The sequence below is a fragment of the Doryrhamphus excisus genome, linkage group LG10 (genome assembly GCF_037039965.1).
Source record: "Doryrhamphus excisus strain RoL-2023G ecotype Guam linkage group LG10, RoL_Dexc_Guam_v1.1, whole genome shotgun sequence".
NCBI classification, from domain to species: domain Eukaryota; kingdom Metazoa; phylum Chordata; class Actinopteri; order Syngnathiformes; family Syngnathidae; genus Doryrhamphus; species Doryrhamphus excisus.
The window spans coordinates 10,378,914-10,402,681 of NC_136366.1; the positions used below are offsets into that span (position 1 = coordinate 10,378,914).

Genomic DNA, 23,768 nt, shown 5'->3' on the forward strand with positions numbered 1-23,768 from the left:
CACAAATGGAGGTCCACCACCCGGAAATAGAAAAAAACAGAGCGGATGACGCCTGACTGGACCGTGTGTCATTGAGCAGCACATGAGTAACGTTACATGGTCTCACTGAGGTGCCTTCGACGCGTCACAAGCGGAAGGAAGGGGAAAAAAAGGTAAAAAGCGCGACTCCATCACCGTGTTATGTTTGACCGGATCACGGTGCCACCTTTGCCCGCGGAGACGTAGCCGAGCAGCAGAGCCGGACCCCGCCGTCCACCTTCGCCACTTCCCCGCTATGGACGTGCTCCTTTGGATGCCCCCGCTGCTGCTGGTGCCGCTTCTGTTGTGGACCAGCAGCACCTTCGTCTTCTATTTCAAAAAGTGCTTTTACGTGGCCTGGATGATGGTACTGGCCCTGGCCGCCATCCCGCTGTGCATACTGAAGAGCGGGGGCAGGGACGTGGAGAACATGAGGTGAGTTTTGACAGCTAGCATGCTAGGCTAGCTGGCTAGCAGTCGCTGCCGTGATAAACAGCCTTGCAGCTAGCCAAGCGTCACCGCCGTCATATTTACTATCTGGTGTTTTTGACATGAGAAATCACTGCCTCAGGCGAAGAATCTTTTTGTTTGCTTTGGCAGTTACCCTTCTAACGCCTTTAAATCGCCATACGCTAACGTAAGCCTACCATCATAAAAACTAGAAGCGCCCAACCGCAACAACCACATAAATAAACACAGAGAACGTTCCGGAATCATCTCCACGATCGTGTGTTATTGTCAGTAAGAATGTTAACAGTCCGATGAGAGTAGAACACAAGTTCGTTCACAGTGCACAACAAGGCTGCCATTGTTGTGTACATTCACGCACCTGAAAAGACCCCTTTTTTAAAAAGGGAGGGGGGCTGCTAATGAAAGGAATGTCTCTACAACGACCCCAAACCCTTTTTTTTCTTCTGGTACAACAATGTGCCAAATACAATTCATATGGTGATGGACCAAGAATTGAGTGTAGCTAGTCTATCTTTTATGAGTTCCAACATGTTTTTACAGGATTATTATTGTCATGATAGCAAACAGACCAAGCTCATAGCTTCTTATTTATGAGATAAACGAGCATACTGACATCAGTTATGCACAATGACCCGTACAGATTATTTACTCATACCAGGAAATATCCTATGCATATTACACAGCATGCCTCTGTCCATTTTGGCCAAAATGCGGCCCAGGGACCATTTATGACCCGTGGTTGTTTTTTCACTGTAAAAGTCTAATTTAACCAGAAACCAGAAAAAACGCAGCAAAAATCGGAAGACCAGCAGTATTTGTACAAGAATAAAGTCAAACTATTAAGAGAAAAGTCGTAATGTATGGAGACAGTGTCGTAAATTCACGAGAAAAAGTTGTAATATCACATTTTAGTAATGTGGATTTGAAACATTAAGGAAATACATTATTTAAGTCGTGATATTATGAGAAACAAATACAACAAAATTGGTTTGGGGGAAGTAAATATATTATGGGAATAAGGTCATTTGCAAAATTTAAGAAAAACAGCAAAAATGGGAAAGCTGAAGTTCATACTAATACACTTTTTCACTTCAATCACAAAGCAAGATTTTTAATTTTAAATATAACTTCTTAGCGTATGATTCAAAGTGGCCCTTGCATCCTTTCATTTCTTGCCCTTGCTGGAAAAGTTTGGACACCCATGTGCTATATTCATGAATTAGAATATGTATTAGAATATTAGAATATGCAACAAATTTCAAGTTTCTGCTTGGCAAAAATTTGCATGGAAGCTCCAAAATTTGTTTTAATGTGGTGCGTAGCGGGTGTGTTAGGAAGCTGAGGTACAATGCCACCTTGTATACGGACTTGCACACAGTCCCATTATAATTAGTTTATTTTTTTTAAGCATGGCGTTCCAAATGTATTTGTGGCGTGCTGGCCCAGACTAATGGTTGCATGGAAATTACTGCACTCGCATTCACACCAATGGGACATTGAAAGCCTCTAGGTTTGAATCCAGATCTCCAGACACTTGAGGCAAACCACTAGGGTACTGTGCAGCCATATTACACAGAACATAACGGAGCAGGTCAACACCTGGCAGTGTTTGTAACGCAGGGATGGGCAATGTGTGGTGGAGTCACAAGCCACTGCATTGCTTTAATTACCTCCAAGAGCCAGATGCCAGATGGTCCATTCCCCCTGATCAGAGAGAGAGAACCTGCTGGCCCAATAGTTTTGACTGAGGTGCATACTTCAGAAGACCACATTGCTCTCTGTATTTGACCTAAGTATTTGACCGTCAGGTGAGCTACTGTTGGTGTCACGTTGCACCAACCTGTCAGCTCCAAGCTTCACTTCACTGACGGTGACAATCGGAGTCAGACCTTCCTGGTGGGGATGAATTCTGAATGCCGTTTTGGTTGTTACACACCAGCGAGTAAGGACAACCAGCTGTCCCGCAAAGACCTTACCTCTGACTATCTATCATGGCCTTTAGCACCCGTCAACATTTCTTATCAGATAAAAACATCCCAAGACTGAAGTCTGCATTTTTGCGTTCTTCAAATGTTGCTCAAGTGCACAACTGTCACTTTAAGGACAACGACTCACGGTGCTTTTACATTAGCATGCTATTTACATGTTTTAATCAAACCCTAGGCTGTTAGCAGAGCAATCAATACCCTAAAATCAATACTTGTGCAAGTTCGCCTGTGGTGAGAAAGCTATCCCATGAACGGTTCAGGTTTGACCCCAAACACAACAAACCTGATTGTGAATGAGTCTGTCACCACAATCAATAAATCAATTAACCGCAAGATCATTAAAAACAAAATCGATAAATTGACATGTGCATGCGTGTTTGTTTTCCTTCTCTCACTCTACCAAACAGGTTGGATGACAGGAGGAATAAAGGGATGGAATAAACAATACAAAAGGGTGGAACCTACATTTCAGCTGCCGTGATTACCCAAAGTGTAACACCCCATTAAACGTAGACAGCCAATATTGATAACAGTTAACAAGTTGTTGTGGGAAATTTCCTTTAGCACCAGTGAAAAGAAGAACTGTTTGGCATTTTTGTCTTTTCATGTTTACTCTGCGCAGAAGGATATCGTTAAAACAAACCCCAAAGCAGTCTGCCTCCAGTGTTCCCCTGAAGGATGAAACGGAAGCGGAGTTATACAAACTTCATCAGGAGAGGCAAACAGAGAGGCAATGCAATGTTGTTTCGGCATTGACAACCTGTTTGACTCTCTAAATATGGTTTTAAACGTAATTAGAGGCCTGTAAGCATGAAATAACAGCCCTACAGTCATCCATTGTTTCATTGTAGGTTTGAACATCACTGCCTCTATCATAGTTTTTCAAAAAGTAATATATTTTGTGGTTAACCACAGCCTATTATTAGTGTATGTACGAGAATACAAATATACAAGGCAATGTAGGACAATAGTGAACTGTAGTTCTGGCCTCTTGGAATTCTTCTTCCCCACTCTGTTGGAAACATTTTCTTAAGTTTAGACACAGACACAGTTTAGATACTTCTACAAGTACATTGTAGAAGCTAACTAGATAGCTTTCTATGTTCGTGGCGGCCGTCTCGTGTCCCTGCAGTTATCCCGTAGCCCGTGGCCCAGTTGAGCAATGTGTTCTACACAAAGAATAATAGGAGTGTAAAGATAAAAGGTGACTATAGGGGTGTTATGTCATGTCTACAGTGCTCTAATAATGTTAAAAATCGTATGTAGAATGTCATTAACAAGTCTCCTACTGTACATACTACACAATTTATTAATATTGAATCCTTATTTGGCAAAATTCACTTATCAGTATCAACTTATTAATATGAGTAAAATCACAAAGTAATGCTAAGTTATAAAATTGCTGTCTGTGTTCCGATTAGCAGCTTAGTCGCTTGTCCTTAAAACTCCAGAGCTACGGCTGTTTTGTTCCCTCTGGCCAATGGTACAAATGCTGCGACACGAAAGCGAGCGATTGCATAACTGCTGGCTTTTGAACTGACTTGACTTATCGCTGCGCTGCTCTGCAGGCAGATAACCCAAAGGTTGCCCTTATTACGCCAGTGCGGCAGTCAAATATGTCATGTTAACCACCACCAGATTGCTTTCACGTGACCTCCTGGCATAGTAGTCACGAGTTACGCGTTCATAATTGTCTTATTGAATTCAAAATGGCAATTAGAGAATTAGAAAGAGCACCTGATACTAATTAGTATTTGAGCACAAGGCCGCCTCTCGCCAGAGTGGCTAAATCGGGACCATTGTCAGGTGACATGTTAACGTTATTTAGAGAACAATTTCACTGAAATATCTCGCAAAAGTCAGATGTACGAGGCTTGTTGGGATAGGCATGACAAGGGGATGGGATTCAGTGAGGAGGAGAGAACGTGGGGCACTGTCACAAGGATTTAGGCGGAGGAAGAGGAGTGACTCGGCTCTTTTCTCCAGGAGACAAAAGGTCATTGAAGTCGTCCATGTCAGATAGGCGCTAACGAGGGTTTGTGACACAGTCAGCACTCGGCTGTTATCTGCATGCAATTTGCTAGCCTTGTACCGAGGTGTTACTATTGTCATATTTCATACTTTTTTTAAAATGAAATGTTCCCCTCAGGATCATCCGCGTCCTCGTTCGTCATGTCAAGTATTTCCTCGGCCTCCGGTTCGAAGTCAGCGGCTGGGAGCACCTGCAGACCGAGGGCCCCTACGTTATCATCTCCAACCACCAGAGCTCCCTCGACGTTTTGGGTGCGTACCCTGTAGGACCATAGCTCCCCAAAATCTCCATTGTCCCTTTGTGGCCCACACTCTCATTGGACTCGAGCACATTTGCATCTTCATCATACCACACTGCAATACCAGATCTGCCAACATGTACACATTTGTCGTACTCGGCACGATTTTGATAGTATTCAGGAAAGGAAAATGCACTTTTTCATAAAAACAGCTAATAAGAGGCAGCTAATTAATGCATGAAATGGGACACACCTATTCCACCTCAATATTAAAACACCTCCCAAATCCGCCAACAAGATTTAAGGTTTTCTATCCATGTTGTGAGCATGTAGGAACAGGAACAGGAACACTCATAACATGTAATACTTACAGTAGCATTAGCATTGGCTCTTTTGGAGTTTCACTAGGCTATTACATGCATTCTTAGCTTCCTCTTTTTATCTGTTTTTGTATCTTTAGAATGCAAAAAAAAGAGAAATGTGTGTACACGTCCCGCATAAGGATCGTGGATGTTGGGCAAAATGTTCCTTTAAGAGTTAAACCTGAATGACATTGTGCACTTGAACACATCAGTGCTTCAGGTAATCGTGCTCCAACGTGGAGTACATGTCCAAACCTTTTCCACCAAGGGCCACATACTGAAAAAATTAAAAGAATGCAAGGGCCAAGGGCTGTGATATTTTGTAAAGCAGGCCGAGCAGTATTTTTAGCATTTTCTTCTTTGATGGATATTTCTATGATGCAAGGTTGCGGTTATTAATAATGTAATACGTCCAGGTTGACCACTGCAACCTCTTTCATCGAGCCTTGGTTGGAGCTCTCGCCATAGTCAAAACGAACTAGAATTTACGTGTCAAGAATTCCCAAGCACATCGCCGATTTCCCACTGCGAGAGCGCCCGTGGGCTCAGCTGAAACTGGGACAAGTATCGACTTTAGTGCACATCGAGGACCACGCGGCGGTCGCTACAATTATTTTAAAAGCATGCTGGGTTTTGATTTGATGTGTCGATCAATACCCGCATCAATATGATGGATCTGATCCAACCTCAGATCATAAATGAACAAACCACGCATTCGTTTCAAATCAATTGTTCTGATTCAGGCTGAATGATTTCTGCATTTCACCAAGTGCTTCATCTTCCCCCGGAGAACACAATTGTTTCCCCCGTGGTGTGTTGTCTGCGGAGCGGGAGGGCCTTTCACACTGAGGCTGGCAACGCCTAATTAACATCTCAGCACCAGGCTGCGATTGTGCACCCGCGTCGCCATGCCGACGGCCACATCCAGCTGCAGGGTCACACGCCTGTGAATCCACATATGGTGTCCTCTCTTCCTCAGGCCTGATGGAGATCTTGCCCGACCGCTGCACCATGATCGCCAAGAAGGAGCTGATCTACGCCGGCACGGTGGGCCTCATCTGCTGGCTCGGCGGCATCGTCTTCATCAACCGCAAGAAGACCAGCGACGCCAAGAGTGTCATGGCTGACGCCGCGCAGACCATGCTAGACGATCAGGTAGCACGTCATTCCAGAACTTTCACAGCATCCAAAGTCGTGTGATTGACTTTGGAGGGCTCTTCTCTGACCTCCGTAGATCCGTCTGTGGGTGTTCCCAGAGGGAACGCGGAACCAGAGAGGCGACTTGCTGCCATTCAAAAAAGGCGCCTTCCACTTGGCCGTGCAAGCGCAAGTTAGTACTGTTTTTTTCACCCTGATGTGTCACCTTATACGCCGGGTTTGTGGGCAAAAAAAATGCAAGAAACAGAGGCGTACGTCTGTTTTTGACCTCGGCTGTAAACATGAACCTACTTTCATCCTCTCACTGAGTGCTGTACTTGTTCCAGCCACTTGGGGGAGCCAGTCCCCTTATATCACTCCTCCTTTACAGAGTCATAACGCCATATTATTGACGTCTAATGAAAGTTTTAGCTTGAATTCAGTCCCGATCCTTGTCATTTTCCCTTTTTGTTTCTGGAGAAGCTGCAGCACAAGCTGACAGATGTGTGTGTTAATGAGTTGCATCGCCTCCTGGGTCAGAGCTGCTGTTCGCAACGCACACTCAGGCAAGACAGGTGGAATGAGTTGAGAAAATGGCTAGTTTTAGTACGTACGATTGGTGCCAGGTTGGTCGGTAAAGCCCCACTGGCCCTCATTAGTGAGCTCTGCTTGGAAGTGTGTCGGTTTGAGGTGGGAACTCTCTTCCTGATCAGGAGAAAACAAGTCTGTTTCCCCCGTGATAATGGACCGCTTCTGTTGAGTTCTGGTGTCTCTTTTCCATTTGTGGCCAGAACAGCTAAATGGAGTGAAGCGGGACAGCCCCCAGGGGGGGAAACCGTGCTCAACTATGCCAGCCCCTCTGACAGGCCCGCTGAGGACCCTGTGAGAGCAACTCGGCTTCTATTAGGGCGTCTGTGAAAGAGCTCACTTTCATGTGAGAAGCAGCTAGCGTAAATGTTGGAATTATAGCTCGGACCTTAATTGGAGAGAGGCTATTTTTTTCAGAAATTTGACAAAGCATTACATTAGATTGCCCATAAAAACATATTTTTATAAATAGAATATATATATATATATCTTTGACCACGTGGCCATTTAATAAGTATGTTGCACAAGCAGCAACAGAACCAAAGCAAACTGCTTAGACTTTGACACTGACAGTGAAGTAGCAACATTTTTCCTGCTTGATGCCTCCCGACCACTTTGAATATGAGTTCACAAGGTTACCTACAGCCACAGAAACCCTGCCGGTTATTTTGTTTTGCAGAGCAAAGCCCCCGGCCACTGCAGTTAATTGATTAGTGGCATTAACTGGAGCTTTGTAGCACCAGGAAGTATGGCCTCTGGTCAAGTTTGACATGCTTCCTCTCATGTTTCAGGCGCCCATCATTCCCGTGGTCTTCTCCTCCTACAGCAACTTCTACCTACGGAAAGAAAAACAGTTCAAATCGGGTAACTGGCTTTGCTTGTTTTCCCATCGTGCATCTCTTTGTCGGCTCAGTGTGTGGTCTCCGCCACCAGGGACCATCAGATTGAAGATCCTGCCAAAGATCGAGACAAAAGGGATGACGTCCGAGGACGTGTCGTCCCTCGCCGACAAGTCCTTTGACGTGATGCGCTCGGCCTTCCTGGACATCTCCAAAACCTACAGCAACGGCCCTGTGAGGCACTGAGCAGCCGCCATACTCTCACCGCCAAGACGCTGCCACTTCTGTCTCCAGCGATTTTTTTTTTTTCCAGTCGACCCCTCCCAACCACCACCAACGGGCTGTCCCCATACCTGACCAAGGACACCACGTGATTGCGGCGGTTTTGTCTCGTTGACCCCTCCCTTCGAGTCAGTCCTGACCCTCGCCATGTTGGCGAGCGGAGTGACGGACAGTGCGCCCCAACAATCTTGATGTCTGTCGGTTTTCTTCTGTGCATGCATTCTTTCTCACACCGCTTCATCTTTGCTTTGGACGCTAATTTTTTTGTTGCCATTTTTCTAAGCCCTCATTCTGCCTTTTTTCTTTTGTATTCCTCTGATGTTGCCTTTGTTGGGGTTATCGTCGGACGCAGCCCACCTCCTTCCTTCCTCTCTGCATTCCACCCTAAAGACAAAAGCAGGCGGGGTTTTCACAAGTGGTGGAGGTCAGAGTCCAACGCGTCGTAGAGTTCCTTCCCAATGAGCTCATCTCGATATCCGTTTTGCTTCTTCAGCCCTCGAAAGTCAAGGTGGCGCCGTTTTATTTAAGGGACTGATCCGCCATCTTGTGCTTCAGTGGCTGACGTCATGCCTCCGCTTGCCTGCTACCGGGTAGAACGCAGCGGTCAGTGAGTGTCGTCTTGTCACATCACTTCTCTTTTAGACTCCTTTTAAAGCGCTCATTAGGATCGCTAGTGACCAGGAAGTGGAGAGGGACAGAAATGGGGCACCAAAATGTCAGGTGAACGACCTCAGACATGTTTTGTTGGTAGGCAATGTGGACATTTATTATTATTATTATTATTATTCCCATTCTAAAATTACATAAGGTGTTTTAAGTTGCCATTTAACCCCCGTAGGATAGATTATATTTGATTATTTAAGAGGAATTTTGGCCTTAAGTTTGATTTGAGCTTCTGTATACCATTTCATTTCGGGGAGGTGGGATTTGAGAGTATTGCAGCATCGGGAGGTAGTATGAGAGCAGTAAAGGGTGGGACGGCCTCTGTGTGTAAGGGAATGCCAGCAAGTTTGGATGAGAAGTGTGAAAAGCATCCCTACTCCTTGCCTGTCTTGTTGAAAGCAGATGACCTTGTCTGACAATATTTTATACGTCACATCAGACGCTGGCACGGAATGTCGTCCCAATTATCCCGTCACAAGATGCCATGTCGCCGCATGAAAGCCCTGGCTTCTGTGTAAAAAGCACCTGGTCTTAGGGCAGGTTTTGCCGGCTTTTGTTTACCCACGCCAGCACCTGCTTCCCGTTTTTTTGAGAATGTACTTTGAGCATTTGGGATAAAGTACGTGCGCGACTAACCACATGTAATGTTTCTCTTTTTTTTCCCCCCCGATTGGTGCTTTTAAGGAAAAGTGCAATTTTTGGGGAGAGGATATTGCCTGTCCACAATCTTATGATAGACACAAACACATGTCTTTCTCTTTTTTTTGTGCATTCTAAAGACATAAAAATAGCTAAAAAGAGGTAGCTAAGTAATGCACCTAATGGGACACACTTATTCCACCGAGAAAGCCTGCTATTAAAACACCTCCAACAAGGTTGAATCCTTTTCTATTCATGCCGTGAGCATGTAGTGACGGGTACATTCATGATAACATGGACTATTTACAGTATACTTCCTTTATAAAAAGGAAGTATGGCGAGGTGTCACTACGCCACTAATGTAGTTCTTCTAGGCGGAATAGGTGCATCCCTCTGTCTCCTACCTGTTTTTTTATTCGTCTTTAGAAGGCACAGAAAAGAGAAAGACGAGTATGTGTCTCACATTAGGATTGTGGATGATGGGCAATGTTTTTCTTTCACTTTTCCTTTAAAGTGTGTTTTTTTATCTCACACGCAGTTGTTGTCCGAGCTTGGATGGCTTTTGATGAAATGTTCATGACTGATTGTGAGGAGGTTTGACGAGTGGCGCTGGCTCGTACTCGCTTCATAGGTGACCTGCTCGCGCCTCAGCTTTACGCACACATACAAACACACACCGCAGTAAGGACAGTTTGAATATTTACCCCTAATATTACTAACTTTTTTTTGCTCCTTGTCTTGCATTCAAAATACAGTATAATTTTTTTTCTTTTAGCAAGTTGCTTGAATGTTGAACCAAATTGGTTTCCTCCAACAAAAAAAAACAAAGGCTTTTTAAAAAAAAAATAATCATATGTTCAGTCATTTGTGACGTGTCAATTAGTGAGTTTAATGGGCGGCACAAGTGCGACGCAATCATGTATGCATCCTTTCATAGAGATGTTCAAATTTACATTGTGATCATTTTTTGTGATTCGTTGGGGATGAGGTGGAGGGGCTTCCAAAAAAAGTAATCAAAACAACAATTGGGTTACTCTGAGGGAAAAAAGGAAGTGAATATAGCACTTTTCATGTTGAATTTTGGCAGGAAACAAAAACAAACTGTCTTCATGGTCACCAAAGCTATTAAAGTGTAATTGTTGGTAGCTTTAGTTGGAACATAAATAACAACCTACAGAGTGTGCGTGGGTGCGTGTCCCACATTTCAATAATAATCTGACATATATTGACGATGTCGTGTTCCTGATTTCACCTCCTGTGGGTAAATGTGAATGCCTTGCAAGTGCAACAGATGAAATAAATGTATTTCTTTTTTTCTTAAAGCACTTCTTCACTGAGCACACATGACGTTTTTTTGTTTTTTTATTATGAAATTATCACCCAAAAACAAAAAAAACCGTACTGAGAAATAACTGTATTTTTAAATAATAAATACAGATGTGTCCAGGTGTGGACACACAGCTGCACTGATAGTTCACGGTTGATGATGATGTAACGTAACGTAAGACTTCTTAACAGCATGATGGGGAACATCCCGTCCCGAGTTGTGCGACGATTGCGACGGCCGACCCAGCGCTCGCCATCTTGGTGAGTATACCCTCTTTGTCTCTTCGCTGCTAATTTTCCTGGCAGGAGCCTACGGGGAGTCGAGAGCAACGATGAGGGTGAAAATGTGTGCTATGTGATCCTAATCTTTGACTTTCTGTTGGACTTGGCGTTGCGTGTCACTCACATGTTCCCAGGCGCTCCTCCAGGAACCCGATCTGCTCGCTGAGCGAGTCGATGCGGTCCAGCTGCTGGAAGGAGTGCGATAACAGGGTGGCTTCGGACACGCCCTCGTCCAGCGACAGCGGGAAGACGCTGCCGTACGGCGCCAGCGCCAACTGCAGCTTCTGCAGGGATTGAAAAAGGAGCGTGAAGGAAGGACCTCTTCAGGGGGAGAGAGACGGGTACTGTTACAGTTATTTCGTTTCTTGCTGCTTCTGTTGATGTGTTCTTATAGTAGTCAATGATCACACAGTAGAACTGTGGACTCTTAGTATCGACAAGGAATAGCCAAGACTGAAAGTACAGTGGTGACTCGGAGTCTATCCCAGCTGTCTCCGGGAAAGAGGCGTGGGTTACACCCTGGACATGCCAGCCAATCACAGGGCACACATAGACAAACAACCATTCACACTCACATTCATACCTATGGACAATTTGGAGTGGCCAATTAACCTAGCATGTTTTTGGAATGTGGGAGGAAACCGGAGTACCCGGAGAAAACCCACGCATGCACGGGGAGAGATGGCCGAGGGTGGAATCGAACTCGGGTCTCCTAGCTGTGAGGCCTGCGTGCTAAGCACCCGACTGTCGTGCAGCCGGGTGCCTCGGTTAATGTCATTAATTCGTTCCAGGAGGTCCAACTCAAACCAAAACGGACTCTAACCAAAGAACAATCCAATTAATCTCAGACACCCAAAATGTTAACACAAAACACATTTTATAGACAATTCTAGTTTTATATAGTTATTAGTTATTATCTAGTTTTAGAGAACAGCAATGACAAATGGACAACTGAACATTTAACATCGATATTAATCGAATATTACGCAGCGAACCGTAGTAGTATGCATCGAAGCTGATGACGGATCCACTCCTGTCATGTTTACCAATCTCTGAAATGATGACCATCTTCACATTAAGCCGTAAAATTTGCAGGTCTTGGACCCTTGTCTCTTCTATTACGGTCCATCGCCTTTTTCTTTTGTCTGGTCCATGCGTTTGTTACGTTTGTTTTTCTCTACAACTCTTGACATTAACAACATAAAATGGCGCCCACACCTCACAATGCATTGCAGCATCACGTACAAGTATTGCAAGATTTCATCTATTTTTGGACGCTGAAGAAGCTGGGAATGCAGGGAAAGGCAACATTTTAGCAAAAGTGTTGGTTAACCAAAACACGTGCTAACGTGCTAACAGGGCGCCCTCGAGAAAGTGCAAGCTAAGTTTGTGTGAAAGTGTATCCAACAATACCTTTTCCAGAAGCTCCACCCTGCTCCTCAGGCTCTTCACCTCCTCTGAAACATTCCCCAGAATGCCGAACCGTTCACCTGCATGAAAGGAGAAGACATCAGGGGCTGGAAGAACTGCATGGAGGCCAAGGGAATGAAGAGCACAGGAGGAGGGAGGCCATCACGGATATGGGAATCTGGGAGAGAGGTCACTAAAAATAGACCACTCGTTCACGCCAAGCTTGGAAAAGGAGGCAGTGCTTCGATCGTTCCCAGATGTGGTCCATTGTCGGCCAAGAGACTGGGAGTGGAGTCCAACTGTTCTCCGGTCAACGTGGCCGTGACGTAGCCTAACAGCGGAATGCCGTCTGTGCTGACCGTTGGGTTTCTGCATAGAGGCGATCCAGGAAGTCTCATAGCTGAGAGGTTCTGCTGCGGGGCCATTTGATGTTGACGCTTCAAAAATGTTCCCAGAAGTCAAGAGTGGGAATGATGGCACATCCCACATTTTGAGATAAGGAGGTTTGTTGTTGTTGCTAAGTAACAGAATGAGCACGTGCCAATATTATCTCCATGCTGTGTGATCAGCGTCCAGCAGAGGGCGCCAGTCGCAGTGCATTATTACTCACGGTACGAGTTGAGAGTGGCATAGCGCGTACCAAAAGTAATAATGGGCCGCAAAGCTGGCTAGGATCTCCACTTCTTCTTCGCTTTTATCTTCTCAGGTAAACAAAACATAAATGTGCCCACTCCAGTGCCCACTTCACTCACCTGAAGTGGAAACATCACCAGGGTCCTGGGCGGCGGGACCCAAGCGGTGACAGGAGCGTCCGTCTGCGGACAAGCGGAACCTGTCCCTGCAGGCGCATCGGAAGCTTCCGGCTGTGTTGATGCAATGGTGAGCGCAAGGATGCTGCTGGATGCACTCGTCCACATCTGCAACACCACACGGGGACGAGGTGTGTACCGTAAAGGAGTGTTTAAGTGTGCTTGTGTGTGTGTGTGTGTGTGTGTGTGTGTGAAAGGGGGGGGGGTTCTACCTGTCTGGCACCGGCGTCCCGTCCATCCGTGTGGACAAGCACAGTGGTTGGGTGTCATGCATGTTCCCCCGTTCACACAGGTGTGATCACACACAGCTGCAAGACACATTAACAAGAAATGCTTACATCAAATAATTGGATTGTTTTCAAACATTGCATCTTTTAAACTTTTAAAAATTTCCCTTCATTTTTCCCATAGGAAATCATGTCAATCCAATCCATCCAGTTATTCCAGAAACCCACATATATAAACATAAAAGTACATTTTATAGAGAATAATTAGTTTATGCAGTTTATGCATTTATGCACATGCCAAGACTGAGATGCTCTCATTCAGTGTGGAAGTGGTATGTTTTTCGCTTCTTTGTCCTTCCTCACTTTAATTTTAGAATGAACGTATTATATAAACTTGTTATGTCGGAACTGTGGTGTAGGATGGACATAGAAAGGGACGGCGGTCCCCCCAAGGGCCACATGTTGGAAGGAGTACATAAAAAGAATGAAAATAAAACCAATAGTGGGTGTAGTTGTGGCCAATTTTACAACAGAATAAATGTCGACTAAAGATGTTAACTAATTCAAATTAAATTTCTTAAAAATAAAATCAAATGTTTCGTCTGCCTCGTTGGCCCCTCCCATACCTGTTGGATCCCAGTGGGACACTATATTATGTTTCTCTTCATAAAATCCTCCATAAATCTCAAGTCGTGTGCAATATAAATCAGCGGTCGAGGGTCAACCATGCAATAAATGAGACAGCGACAGCAACCACGTTACCTTGGTTACAACTGAGGGAGTGAAAGCGCCGCCATCCCGGGCAGCATTCTGGGTAGTAATTGGACAGAGATGCCGCTCTGCTCACCTGCCGGTACGCTACTGTGTACACGGTCCTGTGGGGAGAAAAACGCACAAATGACAAGATCTAATATCATCTAATGCGTCCTTTGGAAAGATGCTGCTGTCAAAGTAGTTTCTATACTTTCCATACCAGCACAATTAAGAGTCTAGTAGCGCTACCTAGCGAACAGCTTGGTGAATTGCAGTTTAAAGGCTTTATTTTTTTCAAGGGACTATTACAAGGCCTTCTATGGATGCTTGCCATTCATAGAAATGAATGGAAATTGTCAAATAAATTGAATTGATGTAAATATGTTTTGTACCACAGCTGCAGGAAAGACTCCCACAGCCAGCAAATGAGGAAGATGATGACCTGCTGCCTTCCACTCAACCTGAACAACCGAGCATCTACTGTCCAGACTTTATGAACAGAGGAACCCAAGGATGCGGGGCCCACTTTGATGTAAGTCTGTATTTGCTAAGCTATCTGAGCTTTGTGTTATCAGTGAAAAAGCCAAATGAGTAGTATCTAATAAGATATCTCATTACTAATGAAGTACTTGAATGTTTAGAATGTACTTGGAGCTAGCCATGGTGTAAGAAACTGAGCCTGTATTTTGCATGCAGGACTTCTCACAGACTTGGCTTGGCGGTGAAGCCAGAGTTAAAAGAATGTCTTGGGGGGAATGTTTTTGCGGGGGGGTCAGAGTCTGAAAGCGAAGGCGACCAAAATAAACAAGGAGCGTGGTCTCTGTGGGCGCTGGTTTCCCGTAGTTACACAAAGTACTTGATAGTTGAGATTGCAGTTAAATGTTTTGCCAGCGCGTTCGACGACGGGAGCGTCTTCTCACGTGAACGTGAAACTTACTTGTACGTGCTGCAGAGGCGCTGCCCCTGACACATGGTGATGTAGGGCCTGTGCAGAGGAAGGACGTAGGACTCTGTTGCCGTGACAATGTGGCGATGGTGGGGGTCACGACTGCCACACACCCTCCTCCTGGTGGCAGAGGACAGGGTTAGAGACGTCGGGGTCGGCCCACGAATAGCATCATCACTCGGAAACAGGATGCTTTAAAGAAGCTCCCAGACAATTTAAAACACTTCTCCTCTCGTCCGGACTTAAAGTAGCCTCCCATCGGATGCGTCTAATATGCTAGCTTAAAGGAAAAGTGCACTTCATCAAAAATCCATATGTCCAGCTTTCTCTTTTGTGTGTTCTAAAGATATACTGTAAAATGTGCATGTACACCTATTCCACCTACAAAGCCTATTACGCAGCAGTAGTGGTGACAGCGCCAATGTGTAGCATTACCTTTGGCTAGTGGCCTGAGGTGTTTATGAGCAGGTGTGTGATGAATCTAGTCACTAGTTCTGGTCCGTTTTACGTCCTGGTGTGCACAAATTACAGTCAAATCTACATTTAATCTTTAATTTAAAAGGCTTTATGAAATTCCCATGGCATATTTAAGCCATGCCTGAAAACGCACAGGGAGTCGGCCATTTTGGTTTGAAGCAAAGTCAATATGGACATTTTTGGAGTCCTTCAAAAGCAGACTTGTCCTAGAGATTTTGTCCGACGGCTACCAAATTTGAAGCACGGCTATTATATGGGTGGCTGATACTAAATTGTGAAAATTTGTCAACTGAATCAATGTGTGTGGGCGGGGCATCACGGCAAATGTCAAACTCCCCCCAGTGACGGAACGCTGATGCTGGTGAGCAAGATGTTCTGATTTCAAAGTCAAGTGGAGGTTAACACTGTGTGTGTGTGTGTGTGTGGAGGGGGGGCATTTACCCGTGGTGAGCAAAGAACTGGGGGTTGGCCATGGCGTGGAGGACGAGGAGAGCGGCAAGGAGCGATGTTTGGATCATTTTCTTTCCCACGTTCCGTCTCTCTCTCTCGCTCTCTCCTGCTCTCACACACTCCTTCAGACTGTGGCAGTCGGAGCGAAGAGGAGGGGAGGAAGGATCACGGCGGATCGGAATGTTCTCCACAAGGGGGAGGACGACCTGGACATGAAGATGAGAAGTTAGAGGAGCGTCTCTCTTTCTTTCTTTTTTTTTTATCATGTCAAAAAAGGGAAAGGGAGCAATTTCTCGCAAAGGAAGCATTAATGTTTCTCCTGGAGGATCAGGTCAGAACCAAGTCAGCTATTTGTAACTCATCCTTTATGTTTGCTCCAGCACCCCAGGTGGCCCACAAGTCTGAATGTGTCCAAAATGTGTCACACAAGTCACACAAAACTTCATGAGAGCTCGGTTCAGCCAGCAAAGGATTCATTCATTTAGTGTATGGCTTTTGCTTTTTCTTTGGCTTTATGGGTGGCAATTGTTTCCTCAAGGTGGTGCAATGAAGACAAATAAAGACAGGAAGTTATGTGAAGTAAGAAGTAAGCATTCATAGACTTTTATATGCGGGGGTGAAGTTCTTTTTACGCTTGTATAACAGTTAAGTTATCCCCTTTGCATTTTTACGTGGTATTATTGACAGCGGTTATTACTGTTATAATTTTTTATGTGATGATTAACATGACTTACTGCACATAAACAAGACCCACAAGAGCAGACCGGTGGTGTGGCCTCTTGTTGACCCGCACCCACGTGGACTAGACTAGAACACCAAAGTATCCTTCCATGTCTCTGGTACTCCTAGTCAGCCAATGTGTAGCATTCACAGTCTGAATCAGATCATATGAACTATTTTCCAATTCATTTGGAAATCCCATCTTTACAGATGCAGGAGAAACTAAAATGATTCGTATTCATTTTAAAAGGCAACAAGCAGAATTTAACATTACAAAGATTCACTACCCTATAAAAAACACGAGAAAATTATAATAGCCAAACACAAACAAAAGTATTTTTTAACCTTACCTGTGAAAGGTAATCGCAATGAGATATTTTTTAGACTGTAAACCGGCTGGTATAATTCAATGCAGAACATGAATTAAGCATCTTCCCCACCCTCCCTTGCCCTATCCAATATGGCGGCGACGTCGACGTGTGATTCAGCGCTCAATGCGGCGGCTTCGTCACCCGAGAAACTCGTACATGCCCAACAAGTCCAACTACCCGACTCCCTAAACCCGTGAGCCCACCTCAGGTTGTGGGCACCCTCAGGCTGTCGCTCATGAGTGAATCCAGCGTGTCTGGGTTAACAAGTCCCGGTTTTCGGAGTCCTCAGAGGGGCTTTCGCCAGAGGCAGCTCAGGAAGTGGTACCGAGAGTGGATTTGAGGCAACGAGCAGATTGGTTACTTTTTCCACTGGGGGGGGTTAATACATTCATACAAATGCAGTTAGAGCAACAGTTGGGCAATTAATGCCACGTTACCTGTTTTTAGCTGTTTTAGCTGTTTAGCTAGCGGCTGCAGGGTAATTGAACCAGTTCACAGAGACAAAAACCCGCGAAAAAGCTTGTGAACGGCTCCTTTAATACTAGAAAATCTCTCACTACCACCTGTGCCCACAAGAGGGCGACATTAAGAAGCACCTCGTCCCACCATCGCGACTTCCTCATGCGCGCTCAAGTTGCGTGCACGTATTATGTCCTACACAACACACACACACACACACACGTTCATCAAGCGTGCACAGAACATTCACCTACTTTACTGTAAAGGAAGTCCCACAACGGAAAAAAAAGCAAACATCAGCTGTCAGCAAGCAGACTTGAAGGTGGTGTCTGCGGTCTACCAGTCCTCTTGCAGTCCTCCACAAAATACTTGTAATAATAAGTCCAGTGATGGAAGTGTGCTCGCTGCTTGCTGCTGCGGCTCAGACTGTCACACAGCATGGGGGGTGATGGGAGGACCTCCCCCCACCTCCTTGTAGGCCTTCCTCCCTCCTCCTCCTCCTCCTCCTCCAGCTGGGTGTCCCGCCAGTGTATATTTTTGTCATGCATTTCAGTTTTTTAAAATTAATTTACAGTTTTTACATTCTATTTTTGGTAATTTTTATTGTTTTTGTAATGCATTTAAATTAATTATTTCTAATTATTTTTATTTCTGTGTTACATCACAGTAAAAATTGTCAATTTGATTTTATTTTTTAAAAATAATTTGGTCATTTTTTATGTCAAGCTCTCAGTCCATTTCATGTGACTTTTTAATCTTTTATATTTGTGACATTTAAGCGTGCAATAATCCATTCAGCGTTCATAAACTGCCTCCTTCGCTCACAGGTGTCAAACAAATGTGAACCAAAAACGTCCCGTCTTACCCGTTCAGCCGGGGGTCATCTTGAGCACCCGTGCCCGCCGCCCAGCCCCGGCCTGTCAGCCCATGGAAGCCCTCCATGGTGTCTTGAAGGCTTTCTTCCCCTGCTGGAAGTCAATCAAAGCTGCTCCTCTCCGTCCGCCGGTCGGGCCTGTGACGCTCCAAATGCTCTTTGGGCGTTTTTCCACTTGCTTTTTATGCTGCGCTTCCTGTTGGAAGGCAGGAATCGCACGGACAATCCCAAACCGGACTTCCTGTGAGTGTTGGGGCCTGATAAAAGTCCACTCCTGCACAAACACTCTCCATCCTGTTCGCAGCGTTTGGACAAAATGTGATTTGGAAGCATTTTTGTGACGACCTCCCTTCCCTAGAACCCCCCACCCCCCCATCCCTTGTCTTAGTGTCCCAAACCTCAGCATTCCTAATTGGGTTGCGTGGAGACCAATGCCATTTTATCTGCTTGAATGCCATCCGTCCTGCAACGCTCATGACATTTATGGAGGCCGTGCATGGTCACGCTTGGACTTTTGAGGCGAGTTCCTCCAGAATATTTTTGTTTGAAATCAAATGGTGTCTCCTGCAGGGTGTGGTACCTTTTTAGAGGTTCCACTGAGTCCGATTTTTGTGTTCCGAGACCCAGGTGGGGGCCCAGAAATGGACAATACAACGAGCTGCAATCTTGAGCCCCTTTCACGTTGCCACCTCCCCCACTAGTGCTACTGTTCTGTATAAACAACACCCAATGGGACGGGGGGGCAAGGTCAACCTGACAATTTTCCAACTTTGCTGTCAGAGCACCAGAGGCGGGACGGCGCCTGTGTGCAAGGGTATTCCACGACAGCAGGACACCCACCATACACTTAAAGGCAATTGTCCAGCAGGTATTTTGTGTGCCAGCATCGTGGACTTGCCTTTCACACAGGCAGTGTCCCGCCTCTGTTTCGGCTATGACGAATAAAAGACAGTTTGTTGATTAAAGCCAAAACTAATGAGTGTTTTACTCTCAATTTCAGGGAAGAAGTGACCTCCCTCCACAACAACAGCAAGGACGTCTACGTGCAGAGATGTCATGGGAACCGACACAGGTGACTTGTTGTGGGAGGGGGGTTTTGCATGGGGGGGGGTCCCCCATATAGGATATACAGGAGGATGCAACATCAGTGTCAGCTTGTCTCTTCTTCCATGCTTGGTTCTTTGAAATCCCAAATGAGCTGGACTTCTGTCCCGTTCAGAGGGAGGGGTGCCGGTAGGAGAGGGTGGTTGGTGGTGGGAGGGGGCATGAAGCGTTAGCAGCGCTTCCTCCTCCAGAGGAAACAGGAAAAGGCTGCAGGAGTGAGATTCAGGAGCCGGCTCCCTCCAAACAATAAAAATCTCCCTCGGACAGGAAACGGATCTGCGTCAGACCGGGTTTGACAGATTTCGGTAAAGGGCAGCAGCGGTGACCCTGACAGACAGGGAGTGGGGGGGGGGGGCAAGATGGGTTTGTTGCTTAGCTAATACGTTCATCCAAGACACAATACTACATAACGTTAGCTGGAGTACACAAAGTGCGGCTCCAGGGCCATTTTTTTTCTAAGAAATACTAGTAAACAATAAAAGTTAAAAACAACAGCAAAATGAGCAATAATTTAACAGGAATAAAAACAAATTATTAATACAGTCAAATCCTCGTTTTAAGAGAAGTCACAATATGAGAAAGAAAGGATGAAAAATGATTTTGGGTAAAGTCTGATCATCTTCTGATGAATGAATGAAGTGAAAATAGTTTAAGGATTAAGTCATACCAGTATGAGAAAAAGATATTTGGAAAGGAAAAATGTAAAAACTATTAGATAAGAAGTCATAATTATGACATATGAAGTCATAACTGTCAGATAAAAAGTCATAATTATGAAAAAGGAAAGTCAAAATTATAACATGAGGTAAAAGTCGATAAAAGTTGATTGCAAAAAGTTGCAATCAAGAATCAAGAGATAAACATCCCTAATTATGAGAAAGGAAGTCAGAATTATGAGATAAACGGTGGAAATTATGACATGAAGTCATAAGTATGAGGTAAAAGCTGAAATCATGAGATAAAAATTCCCAAAATTTGAGAAAGGAAAGTCAAACTTATGAGATAAAAAGTGGAAATTATGACATGAAGTCTTAAGTATGAGGTAAAAGCTGAAATCATGAGATAAAAATTCCTAATTATGAGAAAGGAAAGTCAAAATTATGAGATAAACACTGGAAATTATGACATGAAGTCATAAGTATGAGGTAAAAAGTGCAAATGATGAGACAAAAAGTCAACATCATGGCATATAAAGTCTTAAGTACGAGGTAAAAAGTTGAAATCATGAGATAAAAATTCAGAATTATGAGATAAAAAAGTGGAAATTATGATATTAAAAAATGATAAAATGTGGAAATTACGACATGAAGACATAAGTATGACGTAAAAAGTGTAAATGATGAGATAAAAAGTCACTATCATGCCATATAAAGTCATAAGTATGACGTAAAAAGTTTAAATGAAAAAGTTGAGATAAAAATTCCTAATTATAATTATAAGGACAGTCAGAATTATGGGATAAATAGTGGAAATTCTGATATTAAATCATAAGTATGAGGTTAAAAAGTGCAAATGATGACATATAAAGTCATAAGTATGAGGTAAAAGCTGAAATCATGATATAAACATCCCTAATTATGAGAAAAGAAAGTCCCAATTATGAGCTAAAAAGTGCAAATTATGACATGAAATCATAAGTATGAGGTAAAAAGTACAACTTATGAGATAAAAAGTCAACATCATGGCATATAAAGTCTTAAGTATGAGGTGAAATCATGAGATAAAAATGATGAGAAAGGAAAGTCCAAATTATGAGATCAAAAGTCAAGATTGTGAGATATAAAGACATAAGTATGAGGTGACAAGTCAAAAATCATGAGATTAAAAAGTCACAATGATGAGAAAGAAAAGTCCAAACTGATGATCTCTAAGGTATGAGAAGCATGAGAAGTATGAGATATAATTGGGATTAAAAAGTGTCAATTCAAGTCTCGGTCCTTTTCCTGCCAGGTCACATGTTGGTCTCTTGTTTGCCGTGTGGGATTTCCACAGCGGGCCGCCAAACAGGACATCCTGCTGTCCAAGGCCCAACACACCGACCCCCCCACCCCATGCAGACAGAGCCAGGCTAAGGCATGCCTCGCCTCACCAGGACCCTCTTTGGTGGTCCCGGCACTTCCTGCAGCCCACTTCCACAGAGAGATAATTCAAAACCGGTGTAGCTGCCCCTTGACTAATATTGTGCATATTTGGTGCGCACGTATGTGTTGTGGTGTCCCTGTATTGCCCCCCTCCCCTTCCTGTTTTTTTACTCTGATGCTGCCCAGACCTTTTATTACACTTTAAACCCCAGAAAGCCTCACCTAGCCTCACTTACTTGTCAAATTGTCCACGCTGACATGTCCAAACATTGTCCCATGTGGCGAATACGTCCTCTTAATATTGCTTTGCTGCACAAACATATATTTTACCCTCATCCCGCGCTGTCAGGCCGCTCTTCCACCAGAAGAAACCTAATCTGTCTTGGCTCGGGATCACGCTGGAGCCTCGCCAGCTTTTATGACAGCTTGACAGCGCCGGGATTTTCTGCTTTCTACTGTTTTTTGGGGGGAGGGGGGTCGTTGTAGCCGGGTTTTAAGGCTGTTAGCATGTAATCAAAGACAGGAACCAAGCTGGCTGAGGTCCATGAGGCTCCGGGGCGTCAGGCTGACATCATTACAGCTACCTTGTCAATATTAGGGCAAATATTTCCCTGAAACATGAGCCTCAGACTGGAGCCAGAGGCCGCTATCCCGAGCTAGCTAGCTAGCTAGCAAACTTTTTTAGTCAAAATCATTCAATATGGCAGGGGTACCAAAAAGGTGGCCCCGGGGGTCGTTTGCAGCACACAAATGTTTTTTTAAAACATTGGCCCGAGGCACATTCATAGCATTCTAAACAGAAAATGACAGCAACATTGGGAAAATCCGCAAGTGGAAATTATGAAATAAAAGTGGACATCATGGGACTTAAAGTAAAAAAAAAATAATAATAAAATAAAAAGTCATAATTGATGTCAAAATGATGAGATTTGGGGGCGGGGGATAGCAGAAACTGGAAGTCCAGCTGTAATGGGTGCAGATTCTGGAAGATCTACAAAGCTTTCTGTATGGGTTATTGTGTGTAGCTGCTCTACAGGAGTCCACATCTCAATACAAAGGGCCCAAAATGCGCATAATAAGTCCCCGTCCAAAAGTATGGACGCCCCTGGTCTAAGGCCTAACCAATTAGTCGCGGAAGGGACACAGTGAGGAACCTTATTGTGATAGCATCAAGGCGTGATGCTAATGAAGTTAGCATATCATTAGCACAATGACAGGTGACACATCGCCCCCTGGTGATTTGGAGGGTGTACGGTGACTCATTAGCCGGACGCTGAGAAATGAGACGCGATGATCCAAGGGGGGGTTCTTAGTCACCGAGATCTTCATCAAGCAGGAGATTCTGTTGCTCCCTGCAACCCAAGAATCTCCACAAGTCCATTTTCTGGATACCACAAGAGGAGTTTTGTGTCCGACCATCTGTTGCCAAGTCGTCCCCTGGGAGAAAGATTCTGAGACCGCCCCCCCCCCCTCTGTAGCAAGTTGCTGATGTTGGATTGTCAACATCGTCATCTTGTCCTACTGCACCCTTGAACCATTCCCTTTGAGAAACAAAGACTGGTTTTTAAGCTAGTTTCAGACTAGACATTGATAGATGGTGGTAGCCATTTCTAACTTTGCTCCAAAATGGCCGACGTCCAGCCTTGGCTAGTTCTCATATGTAACTCTGGTTGGGTTTTACTCCGGCGGAAACCCACGGCTTTGTAGCATGGCTCTAATGGCATCAGTGTGGTAGTGGTCCAAAATGGTAACAGTGGCTAATATGCTAGTGACATGATGGAAGTAAATGGAGCGTTGTTGTTGTTTTATGGAGTTTTTTTTTCAGAAAAGATCCTCGGTTGAATAGGGATGTCCCCTCACGTGCATTCTTAGCTGTCTCATTTTAGCTGTTTGTATATCTTTAGAACACACACACAAGAGAAAGATGTGTGTTCATGTCTCATTTAAGGATTGTGTTTTTTTGTGCACTTTTCCTTTAAGCTAAGCTAGCTTTTGATTAGCTCGCTAAGCTACACGTGATTTTTTTGCGGGTGGTCCATGTGGAATTCCCGGCGCTGTACATTTGACTCCGGGGGACGGAAACTGGGGACGATACATGAGATTATTTTTTTTGTGGTTGGGATGGTATTGGAAGGTTTTCTGAAAGACGGTTGGGATTGGAATCAGGATTTGGAAAGAATTCCATGGATGGATGCAATTTGTGGCATGGAGGATTCCCAGAG

The 23,768-nt window shown here is 44.5% G+C and overlaps 2 protein-coding genes and 1 long non-coding RNA gene across 3 annotated transcripts in view; 2 read left to right on the top strand and 1 right to left on the bottom strand.

Annotated features, from left to right (window-relative positions):
• agpat2 (1-acylglycerol-3-phosphate O-acyltransferase 2 (lysophosphatidic acid acyltransferase, beta)) lies at positions 1-10,579 on the top strand. The gene is made up of 6 exons (XM_058065132.2): positions 1-453; positions 4,627-4,760; positions 6,089-6,264; positions 6,344-6,439; positions 7,626-7,698; positions 7,768-10,579. Exons 1-6 carry the CDS (start codon positions 275-277, stop codon positions 7,917-7,919), a joined length of 810 nt encoding a protein of 269 aa, XP_057921115.2. The 5' UTR covers positions 1-274; the 3' UTR covers positions 7,920-10,579.
• Positions 10,192-18,508, bottom strand: egfl7 (EGF-like-domain, multiple 7). Its single transcript, XM_058065133.2, has 9 exons — positions 18,353-18,508; positions 15,929-16,143; positions 15,002-15,130; positions 14,074-14,186; positions 13,297-13,392; positions 13,028-13,192; positions 12,279-12,355; positions 10,990-11,149; positions 10,192-10,893 (listed from the first exon to the last, which is right to left on the bottom strand). Exons 2-9 carry the CDS (start codon positions 16,003-16,005, stop codon positions 10,874-10,876), a joined length of 837 nt encoding a protein of 278 aa, XP_057921116.2. The 5' UTR covers positions 16,006-16,143; positions 18,353-18,508; the 3' UTR covers positions 10,192-10,873.
• LOC144901075 (uncharacterized) overlaps positions 10,713-23,768 on the top strand; it is a 19,911-nt gene continuing 6,855 nt past the window's right edge. Inside the window, exons 1-3 of the long non-coding RNA XR_013629260.1 lie at positions 10,713-13,215; positions 14,462-14,596; positions 19,362-19,433. This is a non-coding gene — a long non-coding RNA (uncharacterized LOC144901075). The remainder of the gene's footprint in view (positions 13,216-14,461; positions 14,597-19,361; positions 19,434-23,768) is intronic.

Excerpts from the sequence above, each read along its gene's own strand:
- egfl7 (XM_058065133.2), bottom strand. The coding sequence starts at position 16,005 with ATGATCCAAACATCGCTCCTTGCCGCTCTCCTCGTCCTCCACGCCATG. Across the intron at positions 13,193-13,296 it reads GGGACGCCGGTGCCAGACAG|ATGTGGACGAGTGCATCCAG; the intron begins GTAGAACCCCCC and ends GTGGTGTTGCAG. Across the intron at positions 11,150-12,278 it reads GGGTGGAGCTTCTGGAAAAG|AAGCTGCAGTTGGCGCTGGC; the intron begins GTATTGTTGGAT and ends CAATCCCTGCAG.
- agpat2 (XM_058065132.2), top strand. The coding sequence starts at position 275 with ATGGACGTGCTCCTTTGGATGCCCCCGCTGCTGCTGGTGCCGCTTCTG. Across the intron at positions 454-4,626 it reads AGGGACGTGGAGAACATGAG|GATCATCCGCGTCCTCGTTC; the intron begins GTGAGTTTTGAC and ends TGTTCCCCTCAG. Across the intron at positions 6,265-6,343 it reads AGACCATGCTAGACGATCAG|ATCCGTCTGTGGGTGTTCCC; the intron begins GTAGCACGTCAT and ends TGACCTCCGTAG.